The sequence below is a fragment of the Phoenix dactylifera genome, chromosome 6 (assembly GCF_051530095.1).
Source record: "Phoenix dactylifera cultivar Ajwa chromosome 6, Ajwa_hap1_PhDact_Kaust_v1.1, whole genome shotgun sequence".
Lineage (NCBI taxonomy): Eukaryota > Viridiplantae > Streptophyta > Magnoliopsida > Arecales > Arecaceae > Phoenix > Phoenix dactylifera.
Window position 1 is genome coordinate 30,035,707 of NC_143195.1, and position 17,509 is coordinate 30,053,215.

Sequence of the window (17,509 nt, forward strand, 5' to 3'; positions counted from 1 at the left end):
CTAAACTTAATGATCCTGGATACAAAGAAGAACTGAGGATCCAAATCCCTGAAATCCAAGGCTTCTGTCATTCCAACCTTACCTGCACATATGCGTCATGATTTCGGCATTCATTAGCCTCAGTTAATTGATTTGGATTTATCACGTCCAAAGAAAATCCACACCTGTATTTAAGATCTCATAGATTTGCGAGCCCAATATCAAATGGCAAAGAAATATTTGGCGTCATGTTGAGGAAGAACCCAACAACAGCTAAGATTGCCGGTATCCTACTCTGATGGGATGTATAGGATTTTTTGCTATAGTTTTTCAAATGAAGAGAGCTTGATGCACAGAATTGCCTGCAATGGATGCATTTGGGTCTTATAAAAGTGCTGGAGCATATTAGAGCAGTTATATTGGAGGATGATTCAACTACGGTGATCGGCTGGATTCAAAGAGGCACTGGCGGCATGGGTGGGTGCTACCTCTTGCTTCGAAATATCTGAGCCATGGTTGTGGCGGCGGGCATTTTAGGCTAAGCACGTTTTTAGAGAGGCCAATGCGGCTCCGAATTGAGTAGCCTCATACGCAACCAATCACTCTAGGGATGTCTTGTAGGTTGGAAAAAAGAAGTTGCCAAGAGTGCTCCGTGATTTGTTGTCTTTTGAATTTTTTTTTGGATGTGTTTGTACTATAACTGTATGGTTTATTTGGTTCAGTAAATTAAAAAAAAAAAATAAGAAAAGAAAAGAAAGAAAAAAAAAGTTGATGCTATTGCTATCTTGAGCGCTTGTGGTGGAAAATCCTATAATTTGCATCACCGGGGATCAAATTACAAAGTTGCCAAAGATTACCATTTAAATAAGGCTAATATAGATTAAATCTTATATATAAGATTAAATCAACTCGATATATCGAACATACCCCACAATTAGAATTCAATGATGAAAAGATAAGACGATTCAGGTTCTCATTCCTCTTTTCTCAAATCACAACATTATTGAATAATTCCTGAATACATATCACAGTTCCTCCCTTCAATGTGAGCTCTCCAACGGGTGCTCCGCGGCTTCCTCCTCCTCGGTCTTTTCGGCAACGGCCTCTTCAGCCTTCTCGGCGACCTCGTCGTCGTCGGCAGCCTCTTCCTCTTCCTTCGGCTCTGCAGACTCAACAGGCGCCTCCGCCTTCAGCTCGCTGATCCCAGGAGCCAGCTCCTCGCCTGCAGCAGCAGCGGATTCCTCTGGTTTGGGCTCGGAGAGATCAACCAACGGTTCCTCCTTGCTCTCCTCGACATTCCCGGCCTCGGCCTACAAACTCGAAGCGGCATTAGGCTCCGGCAGGAGCAAAGAAAGAAAGACCGGATCTTGGTTCCATGCCTCACAAACTCTTACCTCGGCAGGAGCATCGCCGTCGACCGATCTCACGGTCTGCTCGGGGGCAGCTGGGTTGTCTGCTGGAGAGGCCTCAGGGTTGGGGCCATCCTGAGCCTTCGGGTTGCTCGCGCAGCCGCCCATCGAGCCTGGAGTTGAGGGAGCAGGGAATGCGGGTCGATGGGGTTGGAATGCGGGAAGTATGTTCGATCATGGGCCCTGGCCAGAGCCTCTTATATAGGCTCTGAAGACCTCAGGGAGAGGTGGAAGAATGTTGAATTGTGTCTAATTTTGGGAGGGGAATTGTTGGTGGGGAGGGAAAGTATGGGTTGTCTTCGGACTCTTTCAAAGGGACAGCTTTTTATTCTCTTCCTCCTCCACTGCGAGTTTTCAGGAGGAAAGCCTGTACTGCCGTTGTACTTACGTACAGCTTATGAAGTGGCGGGAAATCTTCAGTTTGTTCCCTTTTTATTCAGCGGTAATAGATTAATCTCTCTCTCTTTTTTCCTTTTTCTTTTTTTTTTTTTTTATGATAGATACGGTGCAAATGGATTGGGTTGGATAGGATCGGATCATGAGTGACCCCGACCTAATTTAATTTTTTGTTCACGTCTTAATTTTAATCCCAGACCCAATTCAATAGAAGATTGGGTTGGGTTGGATGCACTACTACAATTTTTGACCCAACGGATCATTGAGATCGGGTCGAGTCCATATATAACCCGGACCTAACTCAAAAATTCAGGTCCGAGTTGAATCCGGTTCGGATCAACCCATCCATGGCTTCAGAACTTGTTGGTACCCTTGTGGCCTGCAACCTGCGGGCCCAAATAAAATTTCAAATAAGTCGAACCGAGATGGGTCGTAAGATTGAAAATACCAAATTATCAAAATTTCAAATGAGTCGGATCAGCTCAGGTCGGGTTTGAATTCAGTAATCCGACCCAGAAAATGGAATGGGTCCAATTTTAGAATCCAATCCAACCCCACGGATCTGGTCGGATCACGGGTCAATCTAACTCATTTACATCTTTAGTGGTAAAGGTGGAAATTGAATAAGAAATGGGTCGGATTATATACATGATAAATGAAAAATCTATAAATTCAAACTCAAACATGTTTATTAAATTGGCCAAACTTGAGTATTTTATTAGATAGATAATCCAGCACGACCTACAATAGATTGAAATAAGTTAAATGAGTTAAATGACTAAGGAATACCGCCCCTGGTGGTGAGCTGGCCGTGAGTTTAGCCCATTTGATTTGTTAAAGGAGAGGTTTGCACAAAATAAATTTATGAATTAATCAGATGGTAGAGTATTTTCGAGGTTGACCATTGAATTAGGCCTGGTCCAGAATTCAAACTTAGCTAGTTTTATAGTAGCATCCTTGATTCCTTTGTCCATTAGAATGTTCTTTTGGAGACAACTGGACAAGGCTCCCTTAGAGGTCGAGATAAACTAACCTTGAGACAGGCATCTGGCGGATTTATGCACTTGCTTCTGCATTTTGCAAGGCAAAAACGATACGGGCAAGCAAAAGTTTTGCAAAGTGTCCAAGTTGCACAATATATGATCATTTTTCTAGTGGACAATGCAAGTATGTCACCCTAACAAAGTGGCATGACCTTTAAGACATAATTCCAGCGGGGTGTGGTGATTGAGTAGCATACTTTAGTGGCAAGAGCTTCAATGCGCCATATATTTTGTTAAGAGAAACCTCCATATAATTATTCTCCCATTTCACTAATCCCCAACTGAAAAATTGGAACTATTTGTGACCTTTTATTTTGTGAACATTTTTGTGGCGCAAATTTAGAAAGATCTTTTTGGGAAATGTATGACAACTAACTAGTAGCTTCACTTTCACCATCCAAAGTTAAGTAGCCTCTTCTAGGAGAGGTTCTATCTTTGCTCTGCTACTAGATTCTCTAGCTTTTCATATCAATAGATATATGATCGCATTGTTGAGCTATTCGACAGCAAAGCTACAACCTAAAGATCTTCTTTTAAATATATCAGAGTGCTGACGTTTGCTATTATCGTAGCCAAGTTTTAAATATATCTTCTTTTCTGACTTTTTATTTTATAACTTTCCTTTGCTCAACCTTTCCTTCTGCACTTCATTTTTTTGGGTGTGGCTTCTTGATTAAAGATGATTAAGAAGTGCAATCTTATATCACCTTTGTGCTCGGTATTGTAGCACTCCAATTTATTTTCTTTCTAATTCGAAGCTCCGGCTCGTCCTTGGTGGTTATCAGTGGATCCTATTTGTATGACTTTATAGTCCCATTGGCGAAGGTGAGAGGGACGTATGAAAGTCCATTTTATGCCTCTACTAAGCTGAAGTCGACCAACATTAGGTTAGAGGGTGATCCACGTTGCTCACCGTCTTCTTAAGATTTAATAGAATGGACATTGGGATATGAATTGACTAGCTTACATGATGACCATATGATTTGTATTGGATCCACCCACTCCAGTTGGTTGACCTTTATCCAAAAAACTTATATTATCAACAAAAACTTGTACTTCTTTAATTACAAATTTACATTCATATTTAATTTACAAATTAAATGATCTAGGTGTTTCAAATTAATTTCTTGACAAATGCTACTCTTACAAACGAGTGTAAAGGAAATTCCTATACGCTTAGGATTAGGTACAAATATGTCTTTCTTAAGATGAGCAAACATTTAATTTATATAGAATTATGCGGATTGCATTTGGTGTAGATGGCTCCGTCTAACCCTAGGCATATATTCAGCATTTTTCTATTTTTCTACCTCAAACACTTAGATCAAAATCTCAACAGTTAATCTCTTCTTCATTTTGTTTTTATAATTTTTTCCTACTCCATTCATGAATCTTTCAAACCATGAAAGACTAGTATATTTGACTGAATTAAGGAACCGTAATCAAATTTTTAGCCAATAAAATAAATTATAAAATGACCATCAAATTAGACTGGTTGGCGATTATCCCTAAAATTTATTATCATCTCTATTTCTTGTACAGTTTAAACATGGCTTCTATTGCGTCTACAAAATTTAGATATCTATTTTTATTTTAATTTTTTTTACCTTTTTCATCCATGCAAAATTACCTGAGATATACCGTCGAAGTTGAAGGTTGATTGACCGAAAGACCGGTGTCGGGCGGCGTTTTCTATAAATGAGGCGAAGACCGCCTTCAGCAGACCACGTCAGAATTCCTCCGACCGCTCACCCACCACGCGGAAACCGCACCAAATCCCACCAAATTGCCCCGAACCAACCCAATTCCACCCCGGCGAGAAAGAAGAAAGAAAGAAGAAAAAAAAAACCAATAAGGCGAGGAAGAAAGCGCAATTCCAAGATCTCTCTGGAAGGCGGTGAAGGAGGCCACGCACCGCCGGCGCCGAGCCCCAGTCTCTCCTCGTCCTTCTGCCCCCCACAGGAGGAAGGATCCAGGAGGGCTCCGGCTAGGGTTCGGCCTAGGGTTCCGCCGCCTCCCGATCCCGCCCTCCGGCGAGCCGAGGAGCCAACGCCTCCGCGGCTCGCCCGCCACCATGCCCGCCCCCAATCTCTCCCCTTGCCTAGTCCTCGCCCTCTTCCTCCTCCTCTCCACCGCCCGCCCCGAGGGCCTTGGCGGCTACGACGACGATGCCTGCCCTGCCCGGCACTCCGACGGCAACACCTACGCCTCCTCCTGCCCCATTAACTGCTTCCGGGCTGACCCCGTCTGCGGTGTCGACGGCGTTACCTACTGGTGCGGGTGCCCGGAGGCCGCGTGCGCCGGTGTCCGGGTGGCCAAGCGGGGGCCCTGCCAGGTTGGGAACGGCGGGAGCGGCCTCGTCTCCGGTCAGGCCCTCCTCCTCGTCCACATCGTCTGGCTCATCGTCCTCGGGTTCGCCGTCCTCTTCGGCTTCCTATGAATCAATCAATCAATCATCTTCATCCCGATGGGCGCCATCGCACGCCCTGGTCCTGCAGCCCTACCTAGAATTTGATGCCTTAGGTGCTTGTGTACGTTCTTTTTCTTCTCATCCAATTATTCTTTTGTTGTGTAGTCTCTTTTTCTGTGCTGATTCCTTTCCATGGAGGAAGAGGAGGAGAGCATTTGATTTCATTCTTTGAGCTGCTGTTACTCTGTATCTGTTGTATTTGTATATTCTCTTTGAAAGAATATATGATCGAATTCTTTTGGACCAGAATTTCTCTGTTGATAAATTTTCTTTCACTTTGATGAAAACGGTTTCTTTTTTTTTTATACATAGAGGTTTCTTTGCAATTGGATCTAGTTGATGTTTGGATGAGAAATATCGTGTGGAAAATGTGGATGTGAACAAAAACTATGGATGCATTTTGTTGAAGCAAGGCATTTTCCCCCCCTTCATGAAGAATTCTTGAAGAGGAAGAAAAAAGGCTGAACTTTTGTTAGAATATTTGGGATTCCTGGACTACGGATATGGTTGGTGTGGTTGAAGCATTAGCTAGCGAAAGATCGGGAACCTGTTAGAAGGATTAAGGAATTCTCTTTCCTGCTCTTTTGCTCGGTATCATTGAGGCATGTTATGCATAGGAGCAACAACACCCATGTTGTTCCAATTGGATCAATTCCAAATGGTTATATCAACCTTGTTTCCTTTTATCTTTTTTTAATAACCATTTTTAAGCAAAAAGCTGACCATCATTTTATCCCTCTTCCTTGGTTTTGTATATCACTTGGTACTGTCTAAGATCATAATTATCAAGCCTTGTCTTGAGTATCTGGGTCAGATCTATGAATCCTCATTCTCCAATCATTTCTATTGAGGGCTGCTTCTAGTGCTATTTCAAGAAAAAACTGCAGATGCTTTAGCATTCTTGAATATGTCCTTTTTATAATTCTCGATGCTTATTAAAGTTAGCTATCAACCTACATAAACCCTCCACCTCTTTAGTATGAGCTTGGGATTAGGAGCTATCATGTATCCTTGTAGATTTTCCACTTGAAATAATAATGTTAAGTCGATTGCAAATGACCTTTATCATGCAAGGGTGAGATATTAAACTTCTCCTTTAGATCAATGTTGTAGTAGCATCAGTTACAATTTACAAAGAACAAAAGAAGAGTTGTTTGGGTAATCCATGCTTCAAAACTTAATACATTGATTTGGGTACTAATTGTAATTATATCGAAAAAATTATGCATGTACAATTTTTGAAAAAGGAAAGGAGCAGACCCATTAATTCATTGCAAGCTAGATTAGTATAACACCATGAATATGCTACAGTTTTCAATTAATTAAATGTTACATGGTATGGTATTATGTTATGATGTGCCCTGTTAAAGTTGTGCTATAATGTGATATATCTCTATTGTTGATGAAAGCAATAACAATTAGTTTTTTGACAGATGCCTTGTCCTATTTTTTCCCTTGGTTTCTGATTTTTTTCATTTTTTTACCTTCCAAACATCCAACAAGACTCTAGTTGGTATGCTTTTCCAAAGCTTCTAACTGTAGAGCATAGTTGTTATCAACAATTATACAGTTTATATTTGCTATAAGTAGTGTTATGTCTAGCTCCAAAAATCCATGTCGTATACTTATCCAAGTTAGATATGTATACTTGGATACTTATAAATTTCTTTGGTAAACAATTTTAAAGATTGGAATAGAGTTGAAATCTTCTAATAATAACAGTTCTTTTTCAAGATTCATTAAGGTTGTAGATATTGAAACAACTTTGCAAAATATTATTCTGCTAATATCTTTAAAGTTAATTAGGAAGTTTGATGGAGAATTATGTATATTGAAAGATCTTAACAAATGATTAATATTTTCTTTTTAATGTTTAAATAGATAATGTTTAAGTGTATAAATATATAATTTAGTTAAATTTATATTCTTATCCTATGTCTCTTCATACCTCTTTTTTACCTCTTGCCATACTTGGATATATGTCATGTTTGAATACAAATCTCATATCTGTGTCAATGCAGCAGTGGTCATAAGTACTAAAAAACTTATATAGGTGTCATCGATAGTTATAACCTTTATAAGGAGATTCAGTCTACAAGAGTTCTATTTAGAAGAGAAGTTGAAATCAATTCATAAACTTTGAGATGTACAATGCATTACCTACTTTTTTCCAAAAGGGATAAAGACCCCCCCAAGTAGAATCAATCATACCACCACAGCCAATGTGATTGTTAGGAATAATAGGATCTACAAGATAAAAAGACTGATTATGAATTAGATTTTTGAAGGAGAGAAAATAGGCTGATTGCATCCATGATCAAACATGACAGGGAATCCACCATTCTCTAGCTCTAAGTGCACATACAAACACCATGCTAGGAAAAAAAATAAACCAATAAATAGAAGCCCTGTAAATCCAGAACAGATTGCCTCTCAATTTTTCACCTTTTTTGGTTAGGGGTGCAAATGGGTCGGGTTGGATCAGATCCTGAGTAATCCCGACCCAACTAGATTTCTTGTTTGGGTCTTAATTTTGGACCCAGACCCGACCCAATAGAAGATCGGGTCGGGTCCACAGCTACTATTTTTGACCCAATCGGTCATTCGGGTCGGGTCAGGTCCATGTATAACCCGGATCGACCCAAAAAATTCGGGCCCGGTTTAGATTTGGTTCGGGTCCGGTTTAGGTCCGTCGAGGGAGCAGCGAGCATCGTCGACAAAGGCACGACGTCGGCAGCAATGGGGCCAAGGAGGAGGATGGCGAGGATGATGACGAAGAGGGAGGCGATGTTGTAGGCGAGGAGGAAGGCCCAGATGAAGGTGACCATGAGGCAGCGCCAGACCTTAGGGATGATGGAGAGGACCTTGGAGAAGGAGAGCTCTTTGGCGGTGTAAATGGAGGCAATGGAGTAGACGACGATGGAGGTGGAGTGGAGGCAGAGGATGAGGGCAAGGAGGTAGGCGGCCTTGAAGAGGAGGAAGGCGGACCATTTGGACAAGAGGCGGGAGAGGATGGTGGATTCGGAGGGGGAGCCCGGGAAGGCATCGTCGAGGGCGTCCTTGTTGCGGTCGATCTTGGAGAAGAGGAGGTGGGAGACGTAGATGTGAGCGAGGTAGAGGATGGAGAGGGGGAGGACGAGGGCGATATGGGAGAAGAAACGTCGCCATGAGAGCACGATCTTGGACGCCTCATGGTAGATCCCCACGGAACCCGGGAATTGGAGCTCCTTCGGCTCTAGATCCATGCTAGGGTTAGGATTAGGGTTTCTCTGTGTGGAGAGATTGGGGAAGAATTGGGGGGAGAGAGATATATGGAGAGGAAGGAGTATTTTGGGAACGAGAGGGAAGGAGGAGTATCGGCCGTTTGATATCGATCTAATGGCCAGAAAATTTTAAGCGGTTTGTACCAGCGGCCCACGAACCCAAATAATTTTACAAATTCGGGTCGGATCGGGTCGTAGGATTGAAAATCCAAAATTATTCAAATTTTAAATGGGTCGGGTCGGGTCCGATCTGAATTTAGTAAATTCAGATTAGACTTGAAAAATGGAACGGATCTAATTTTAGGACTCGACCCAGCCCCATGAATCCTCTAAAATGGGTCGGGTCACAAGTCAACCCGACCCATTTGCAACCTTATTTTTGGTTGAGGATTACAATCATTCTAAACTTAAACAAAGTTCAGCAGTTCAATTATAGTTCTTTTGTGGTAAGGTCCAGCTATCATTCTGAAGTGAAAGAGAATAAATACAGAAAACCCAACCTCAGTTGGACAGTTACTATCTTGCAGCTATCCCTGTATTCTCTCCTGTCATGTTTCTTTTCTTGTCTTGGTTGACCTTGCAGTCCTAGAGAAATGTTTTATTTCCTTTTCTCTCCTTAATTATGAGCAGAGGGCCAGTTTTTCAACTTATCATGGTTCTCTTCACTATCCAAAAGTTATTGGAACCTACAGTGTTATCATGTGGAACCTAATTAGACAAACAGATTTTCTGCAAAAGTTATAAGAAAGAAAACTTAAATGTAGTAAATCTTAAAGCAATAAAGAAGAAACATATTCCTTGCCCCATCTTTACATTTATCACATTTACTTATGCTGATGTGAGTCCTGCTTCAAAATCATGTTGATGGACACCAGTTTTATGTTTTAATGTTGGATCTCCAATATCTGCTCAGCATTAAGCCTTCCTTGATTGAATCTGAAACTTGTTCTATTTTATCATCTTTAGCCAAATCACCTCGTTCGTTTGATTGACCGATATTGAGTTGGTGACTTTATATAGAATGCTGAAGAAATTCAGATGTGATTAAGATGTTTTGAGATGTTGATTGATATATAATCAATGAGATATTAACGTATCAGCTGTTAAAACATAGATTAAGTAGCATTTTAGGGCTCCTTTCTAATATTTAGTACTCAAAAAAGCCATTTTAAATAGAAAAAAAAAGGACTAAATAATCTATGCTGATATATTGATATCATATTAGCTGATATCTGGTGATATACCAATTTATCTTAACCAAGATAAAATAAGGGCTGATATTTTTTGTATATCATTGGAACAGATAGAAGCTGACATTTTGGGTGAGATTTTGTTTGAGATGAGAACCTTCATTTGAAATGATCCCATGTGCCTATTGATTATATGATTATAGAAGTGTCATAAGCTGAAAAGTAATCCTGTTTTGTTGAGTTCAGCTGAAGTTCCCATTCAGAGGAAGAAAACTGTTTGTGAATCTCATGGAATCCTGTAAACTCAAAGTTTAATTTGATTTTAAACTAGTATCCATGCATTACCGTCTTTCACAGAGCTTTTACTTTTAAAAGTGCCAAGCCAAAGTTTGATATTTAACAGATACTTTTCTCCCTTGTATTTTTTCTCTCCACTAGTTCCTGATTGCTTTTAATTGCAAACTCTTATCCAATTGAAATTCAATTCATTTACTGAATGACCCAAAATTTGGATTCTGAAGAGTACCACATTCATTTATAGGCAATCGACTGAGAATCATGCATTTTTCTGTCATAAATCCCCAGGTTGAGTAGCATGTGTAGCTAGGTTGCATCTCCATTTCCCAAAATTTGTTGTTTCTGTTCATTGGACTACCTCTGAGTATGAATTTTTTTAATGGTATCAAAATCAAATTAATCATATTTGGTACATATGTAGCTCTAACAGACTTCAATTCTTCTTCTTCTTTTTTTCCACTATCCTTTATTTAATCCTTCACGTACATCTTATGCTTGAGCAAGAGGTTGCCTGTACTTGTATAGTGCATGGCGATGGTGCTTGGCTTCACCACCTGGATTCTGCAGGCTGTCACATTACTTCTGAACAAAAGTATTCGTCTGTCTACACTGATTTGCTTAAGGTGACTCATTATGCATCTACTTCTGAGCTGTTTTGATCAGTCTTTTGCCAATCAGCTGGTAGGTTTCTGACTAAATATCTAATGAGAAGCTTTTAGCACATTCTGACTTTGCTTTGCAGCGGGACAGAACAGCTGTTCTTTGGGGTTACAGGGGCTGGTATTGGGAAATGATTTTAGGTGTCTCTGTTCCATTGTATACATTTTTGTGCTTCATCTCTATCATCTTTGGTGAATTTGACATTGGTTGATGCTGTTTTATATTCTTGTTAGAAGCTTTTATAGGCTGGAACGGTCATTATCTGATGAAGATTTGGCCCTTGCTGCAATCAAGCAGTTGCACTCTTGACAGTCCCAGTTTGTCTGAACCATTTTCAATTGATTCAAGTACTCCATGTCATGTGCATTGTTGTATGGACCATCATGATTGTCCTTTTTGAAGCATAATTAACTATCCTGTTAGGTCAAAATTCTCTATCGATCAAAAATTAAATCTCAATGACTTGGTAAGCAAATATAGCTTTGATATGCTCTCTCTCTCTCGTTCTCTCTGTATTTATGTGCTTATTGACGGGCGTCACATAAGATATTTATCATCATCTTAAACTAGATTGTAGCACATGCAATCCGCTTGCTTTTGTTTAAAAAATGACAAACAATAAAATTCATTTAAGTAGATAACAAAATGCTAGAGCCTTTTCTAAAGCTGATAAAAAACCAAGCGGTCTGCCCGAGCCTAGTTTTTAAGCTCGGAGGGCTGGGCCATGTCTAAAGTTTGAGTCCGCTTGTTAAATGAGTCAGGGTCGGGTTTATATCCGGATCGGTGTAAACCCAAGGTGAAGGAGATGAGGAAGAAGAAGACGGCGAGGAGAACAGGAGGGCATCCATGTCACGCTCCGAACCCATAGCATAATAGATGCTGCATACTTGAATGGTGGACTATACAAGTATGCAAGGCTACAAATTATATCAGAAAATTTATTTAATCATGATATAAAACAAATCATTCTCATAATCAACTACTTCAAAGAGATGTAAGTCAAAATATTCAAATCAAATAAGACTTCTAATTAAACTAGCCTAAATAGTCTAAACTAGAACTCCAATGATTGGAAACATCTTCAGAAGATCTAACACACTCCTCTAAGTTCCGAGCAACCATGATTCAAGATATGAAAAATAGAGAAAGACAAAATAATAAGTTACACTAACTTAATAAGAAACATAACACTAAAAAGTAGGGTCTAAGTATGCTAAATAAATAAATAATTAAATAGCATAATACTGACCAAAAATAAATTAATTTTTGAATAATATATATATTTTTTAAAATTTACTATTATTTTCATAAACTGATTTTAGAAATCCAACATCAGACTATGGTCATATAACTCAGTGGCATGGATCAGATACAGAATGCACAAAATATAAAATACAACTTTTCTAATCACCGGTGATTCGGTGTCGAAACCAGTTTCTCAGATTACAAATCGATAGGACCAATGAATAATCTCCATTGGCAAGGCCAGATTATAGTTAGGGGGTGCAAATGGATCGGATCGGGTTGGGTCCTCAATGACTCACTCAGGATCCAACCCGATTCGATCCAATTTTTTGTTCGGATTCTAATTTTGGATTCAGACCCGATCCGATTGTAGATCGAATCGGGTCGGATCTGAGTTGGTTTCGAATTGAGTTTATTTTTTTTTGTGTGCTTTTGGAAAGAATTTGGGCAAATCTAATTTGGGCATATCATAATTATGAGGTGCTGGGTGACCCATGACTTGAAAGACTTGCAATTGACCTCCAGTCAGAACAGATGACCCGTGATGTGCTAACTAAGTCGGTCTACAAGCCAAATTTCATATCGCACTATTTTTTATCTACATGACTGATTGGACGGAACTTGGCGTCTCCCATACCCCCTCGCACGAGGGCAAAAAAAATCCCAGGCCTTCCAAAATCCAATTCCACTGCAGAAAACTGGCACATGACCTATATTCAGGCCTTCTTTTTTTCTTTCTCTCTCTTCGGGTCCATTCGGATCGAGTCGGGTCCGTTCGGTAAACTCAAACCCGATCTAAAAAATAATTCAGATCTAATTTTTGGATCCGACCCGGACCAGTGGGTCCTAAAATTCGGGTCGGATCGGGTCTACGCGGGTCGGATCATGGGTCGACCCAACCCATTTGCAGCCTTAGTTATAGTCGTGCTGAGCATACATATATATAAAATAAATTTTATAATTTACTCAATCATATTTTTCAAATTTTATAACATAGCACGTAACATATCTTAAAATAATTACTATTGTAACAATAACATACGTGGCCCGTTTAACTAAGTATAAAATAAATATTATAATCAAATTTAATTATCATTTTATCAAAAATTTAGAAAACTCACTTTGAGCATTGGATTACTTACCTCTTCCAGTTTCAAAATCCCACTTGAGTTAGGTAGGTCAGATTCATCTATTTTAATATTATTAAAATATTATTAATTTTATCATTATCTTAGCAGTCAAGCAAAATTACAAATTAAAATACTATTGAGGAATACGACCTCATGCCTAAATCAAGATGAAGGAAAGGCAAGGCCAAACAGGAGCAGTGCATGGATTGTTCTGAATAAGGTAAACTAAAATGAGCTATGATTTAAGTGGCTTAATAAAGGTCAAGGGTAACAAAATTCTAGGGGGTATTTGACAAAGCTAAGGTACAGTCGGTATGATGCTTGCGTACCGGAGCAGTTTAGGGCTTCTACCCAAGCGTGAACTTGGATCTGAGTAAACAGAGTTGTGGCTTTGAACTAAGATCTCTGGGTCTAGCATAGAGAGAGAAAGAGGAAGAGGAGAGAGTCTCAGTTCAGGTTCGATCAAGGGTCTGGGTTTGGTTGTCAGTTCGGGTTGACTTGGATGAATCAACCTGTTTGCCCCATAAGTCAAGAGAGAGAAAATAGAATTTGAGATATTAATCCATAAATAAATAAATAAAATGGAAAGAAAGAAAGAATTAGAAGAGGAAGAGCCAGAAGAGGAGAGGAGAGGAGACCAAGAAAGGGTGGGTGCCAGGGATTCGGCGGCCAAGCATAGCGAAGCCGACAACAGTGGTGGCGGTGACTCGGTGATGACGATTGAGGACCACAACTGGTGGCAAAGATGGTGACGACAGCCGGTGGGAATGGTCGTGCTTGGCCAAAACAGGGAAAGAGGAGAAGCTACCTTGATGGCAACTTCTCGACCAAGAAAAAAGCAAAAGAGGAGGAAAAAGCCTCTCCGGTGAGTTGTAGTGGCGACAACTCTCGACTGCAGTGGTGGATTCTGGCAGATTTAGATGATATAGGTCTCGAAACAGAGAAATAGAGCAACTGAAAAAAAATAGAGAGAGAGAAGAAGACTTCGGACGGTGGTGTTCGGCCAGGGTGGCATGCTGGCCATCGAAGGAGAAAGGAGAGAGCTTCATGGTGGATTGGGTGGAGGGGAATTGGGGTTTTATAGAGGATTTTAGGGGAAGAAAATAAGCTCGGCTTATCCACGAATCCGGCTGGCTATTCGTCGGTTGCAGTGGCTCCCAACAGCCGTTAGCCATTCCCACCAGCCCGACAAATCCCCAATAGCCACAGCTGGAGGCGGCCTAATCCCAACAGCATGGGGTTGGGCAGAGGAGGAATGCATCCTCGTCCATTTGGATCTCAAAATTTTTAAATTTTTTCTGGTTGAAGCTGGCAATGCTGACTTCAATCTAGGATGGGCCCAATTAGGCGGATTCTCACGGTCCAAGCGCTCCAATGTGAAGGTTTTGGAGCAAGAACTGGAGATCCTCCCCTTACTGCACTACCACCCCTAGTTTTCCCGAAGATCGTCCGCTCGAAAAGAAAGAAGCAGGCAGCAGCTGGGGCATCGCCTCCTCACCTCCTTCTCCTCCAATGGACCTAACGGCGAGTTCTCCAGCAGCCTCACGGTTTCGATCGTCGTTCTCTCGTCTCACCGGGTCTATTGCCTCCACCCTCCTCCTCCTCCTCTCCTCCTCCTCCCCCAAACTCCCTCTCTCCCCTCTTCTCCATCTCTCCCACTCCCTTCTTTCCTCTCGCCCTCCTCTCCTCCATGGCTCCTCCCTCTCCTCCCTTCAAGTTCTCTCCATTGTAAGAACCAATAACTAAGGGAAGCAGCTCAAGGCCGGGGGAGGACGACAGAGCCCTGCTGTCTTTTCCTTCGATCGCCACCACTTTCGGGCCTGATGATGAGATTTTAGTGGAGAATGTGGGCTTGGATGGAGGCCTTCCCGACGAAGAGTTTGAGATGGAGGAGCTTGGGTGGCGGCAATGGCGGACATGTAAGTGGCAGTTTCTGTTGTCTGGGTCGCTTCCCAGCTTATTAGATTACATTAGATTAAATTACATGGCGGAGCATTGGTTCATGGGCTTCCAAGCTTAGCTTAGTTTGCTTTAGGTCATGGTGCATGCACCAGAGGGCCTGAATCGTTATATTCTTTTCTGGGTATTAGCCCATCAAAGGCCCTACATTACTTTGATGGAAATTTAGTTGAAATGGGCCTAAGGCCCAACTCGAAGCTTAAAGTTCAAAGCTACCAGGCTCGGGCCTAGGATTGGAGCCCAAAAGTCGGGCTGGATCGAGCTCGGGCCTAGCTAATTTTATTCATACCCTAGAGCTAAGCCAGGCCTGAACTTTGCCCACCCCCCTTGATGAGTAGATCCAGCCTAATCCCTACCCCTCCTTAGTCTCTCATCTCTAGGGGAGCAAATGGGTCAAATCGGGTCGGATCTTAAGTGACCCTAACCTGATTCGGATTCTAATTTTGGACCTATACCCAACCCAATTGAAGATCAGGTTGGGTCCACGGCTATAAATTTTGATCCAAAGGATCATTTAGGTCGGGTCAGGTCCATGTATAATCCGGATCCGACCCATTTAATTCGGGTCCGGGTCGGGTCTGGTCCGAGTCGGATCTGATTTGGGTCGGGTCTAATTTGGGTCCGGTTCGGATCCGTCACAAAGCCTACTTTCATAAAATGGATGCTCTTATGACCGCCGGTCGAGTCCGGAGTGCTTCCAGTTGCAAATGGCCACTCTGGGGAGAATCCCACAAAGATCAAAAAAATGCTACTTTGACAAACACCTGACTGATTCTGTCAGGCAAAGTGAAACATTGTCAATAGATATAAAGAGAAGCACCCACAAATATTTAGCTACAAAGTGGAGAATGTACATTTAGGATCAAACAGATGAAAAATCATCAAGATTCATACAAGACGAGCAAAGAAAGATTCCTCCACAAGACTTGATCACATTCTGTGAAAGTAAATAGACTTAATCTTAGAAGCATCACATCTTTGTAAGAGTGATGAAATCCATGTGTGAGAGGGGATCCCAAAAGGCAAAATTTGTTAGCTGTCGAGAGAGAAACGGCTGCTACCTGGCTTCACCTTGTTTGCTGTGTATGTACACCGTATATGAAGGGGATGAGGAGATTCAGACGTCGGGTCAGAGGCCAATGGTTGAGGAGGATGAGAGTGGGCCCGCCGAGGGGGGGCACTGCCGCCGCAGGGAGCAAAGGTCAGGCAAGGAAAGCAGGAAACCCTCGGTAGCCATCTGGAGAGGGGAGAGCGAAGAAGGGGAAGGGGAGGAGGGGGGCGGGGAGAATTGGGACTCAACCTCAGGAGAAAATAGAACGCCATTGGTTCCTCAACCTCAGGGAAGAATCAGGACTTAGGAGATCAAGATGAGAGAGAGAGAGAGAGAGAGAGAGAGCGAATGGGCTTATGGCTCTAGCTAAGCCTAGGCTGAAAGCTTAATAAAGCAGTGAATGCGCCTCAGTACTTGTCAGTGGGCCTGCAGGCCTAAATGGGTACCCGGTTCGGGTCGAGTCGAATTGGGTCATTGGGTAAATGATCCAAAATTGATCCAAAAAAATGGGTCGGGTCGAGATCTAGTAAACCTAGACTTGACCTGAAAAATAGAACATGTCCAATTTTAGAACCAGATCTGGCCCAACATGTCCTCTAAAAAAGGTTGGGTCGGGTCGGGTCACGGGTTAACCCAACCCATTTGTAGCCTTACTCATCTCTTGTTTTCTTTCCCCTCCCTCCTTTTCTCTTATTTTCCAAATCCCCCTCTCTTATGCCTTACATGCTCTACTTCATGGTTCCCTCTTTCCATCGACCATGATTTTAGTCCTTTTGTACAAACCCTATTATCTTCTTTAATAGCAATATCCTAATTTTTTTATATCATTAATTTTGTTATGTACTTTCAATTTTATTTATTTTTTACTAATTTGCTATTAAGTTTATTTTTATATTTTAGTCATTTGTTATATTTTTCAATCAATCTCCTTTCATTCTTCTATTATGTATTATATCATTATTTTTTAATTTTTATACTTTCCATCTATATTTAACTTGTTTTTTATTTTTCATTTTATTTATAAAATCTTTAATTTTTTGTTCAATATGTTTGGTTTAGTTTTGTTTTTATTTAGTTACTTTATTCTATATGTTCTTTCAAATTTTGCTTGTATTTTAGATTGTTAAGTTGTTTTTGTTAGGTGAGTTTTTTTTCATTTTCAATTCTTCTATATAATGTTGTATTTCTATGAACTTGCTTTTTAAATCACTTTTATTTCTGTCTTGGTTTAGGTTATTTCCCAAAATTTTATTTTTAATTATTTATTTAAGTTTGCAAGTCAATTAGTTTTACTCTTTCATTATATTTTTTTATTTTATTATATTTCCATTCCATGTTATAAATTTTTAATTTCATTCACATTTATAGTCAAATTTCTATCTTTGATTTAGTATTATCTTAGTTTATATTTTTAAAT

General features: G+C 40.8%; 3 protein-coding genes across 3 annotated transcripts; 1 reads left to right on the top strand and 2 right to left on the bottom strand.

Annotated features, from left to right (window-relative positions):
• Nucleotides 1-924: 924 nt before the first annotated feature.
• Nucleotides 925-1,833, bottom strand: LOC103702781 (uncharacterized). Its single transcript, XM_008785341.5, has 2 exons — nt 1,374-1,833; nt 925-1,289 (listed from the first exon to the last, which is right to left on the bottom strand). Exons 1-2 carry the CDS (start codon nt 1,494-1,496, stop codon nt 1,020-1,022), a joined length of 393 nt encoding a protein of 130 aa, XP_008783563.2. The 5' UTR covers nt 1,497-1,833; the 3' UTR covers nt 925-1,019.
• A 2,694-nt stretch (nt 1,834-4,527) lies between these two features.
• Nucleotides 4,528-5,546, top strand: LOC103702780 (uncharacterized). The gene has a single exon (XM_008785340.6). The coding sequence runs from the start codon at nt 4,902-4,904 to the stop codon at nt 5,265-5,267; it is 366 nt and encodes a 121-aa protein (XP_008783562.1). The 5' UTR covers nt 4,528-4,901; the 3' UTR covers nt 5,268-5,546.
• Nucleotides 5,547-7,897: 2,351 nt separating this feature from the next.
• On the bottom strand, nt 7,898-8,542 carry LOC103702898 (uncharacterized). Its single transcript, XM_008785536.4, has one exon. The coding sequence runs from the start codon at nt 8,540-8,542 to the stop codon at nt 7,898-7,900; it is 645 nt and encodes a 214-aa protein (XP_008783758.4).
• Between the last annotated feature and the right edge of the window lie 8,967 nt (nt 8,543-17,509).

Bases quoted from the DNA above. Each gene is read 5' to 3' on its own strand.
- LOC103702780 (XM_008785340.6), top strand. From the start codon at position 4,902: ATGCCCGCCCCCAATCTCTCCCCTTGCCTAGTCCTCGCCCTCTTCCTC.
- LOC103702898 (XM_008785536.4), bottom strand. From the start codon at position 8,542: ATGGATCTAGAGCCGAAGGAGCTCCAATTCCCGGGTTCCGTGGGGATC.
- LOC103702781 (XM_008785341.5), bottom strand. From the start codon at position 1,496: ATGGGCGGCTGCGCGAGCAACCCGAAGGCTCAGGATGGCCCCAACCCT. The intron at 1,290-1,373 runs GTAAGAGTTTGT...TCGAGTTTGTAG, and splicing joins ACGGCGATGCTCCTGCCGAG to GCCGAGGCCGGGAATGTCGA.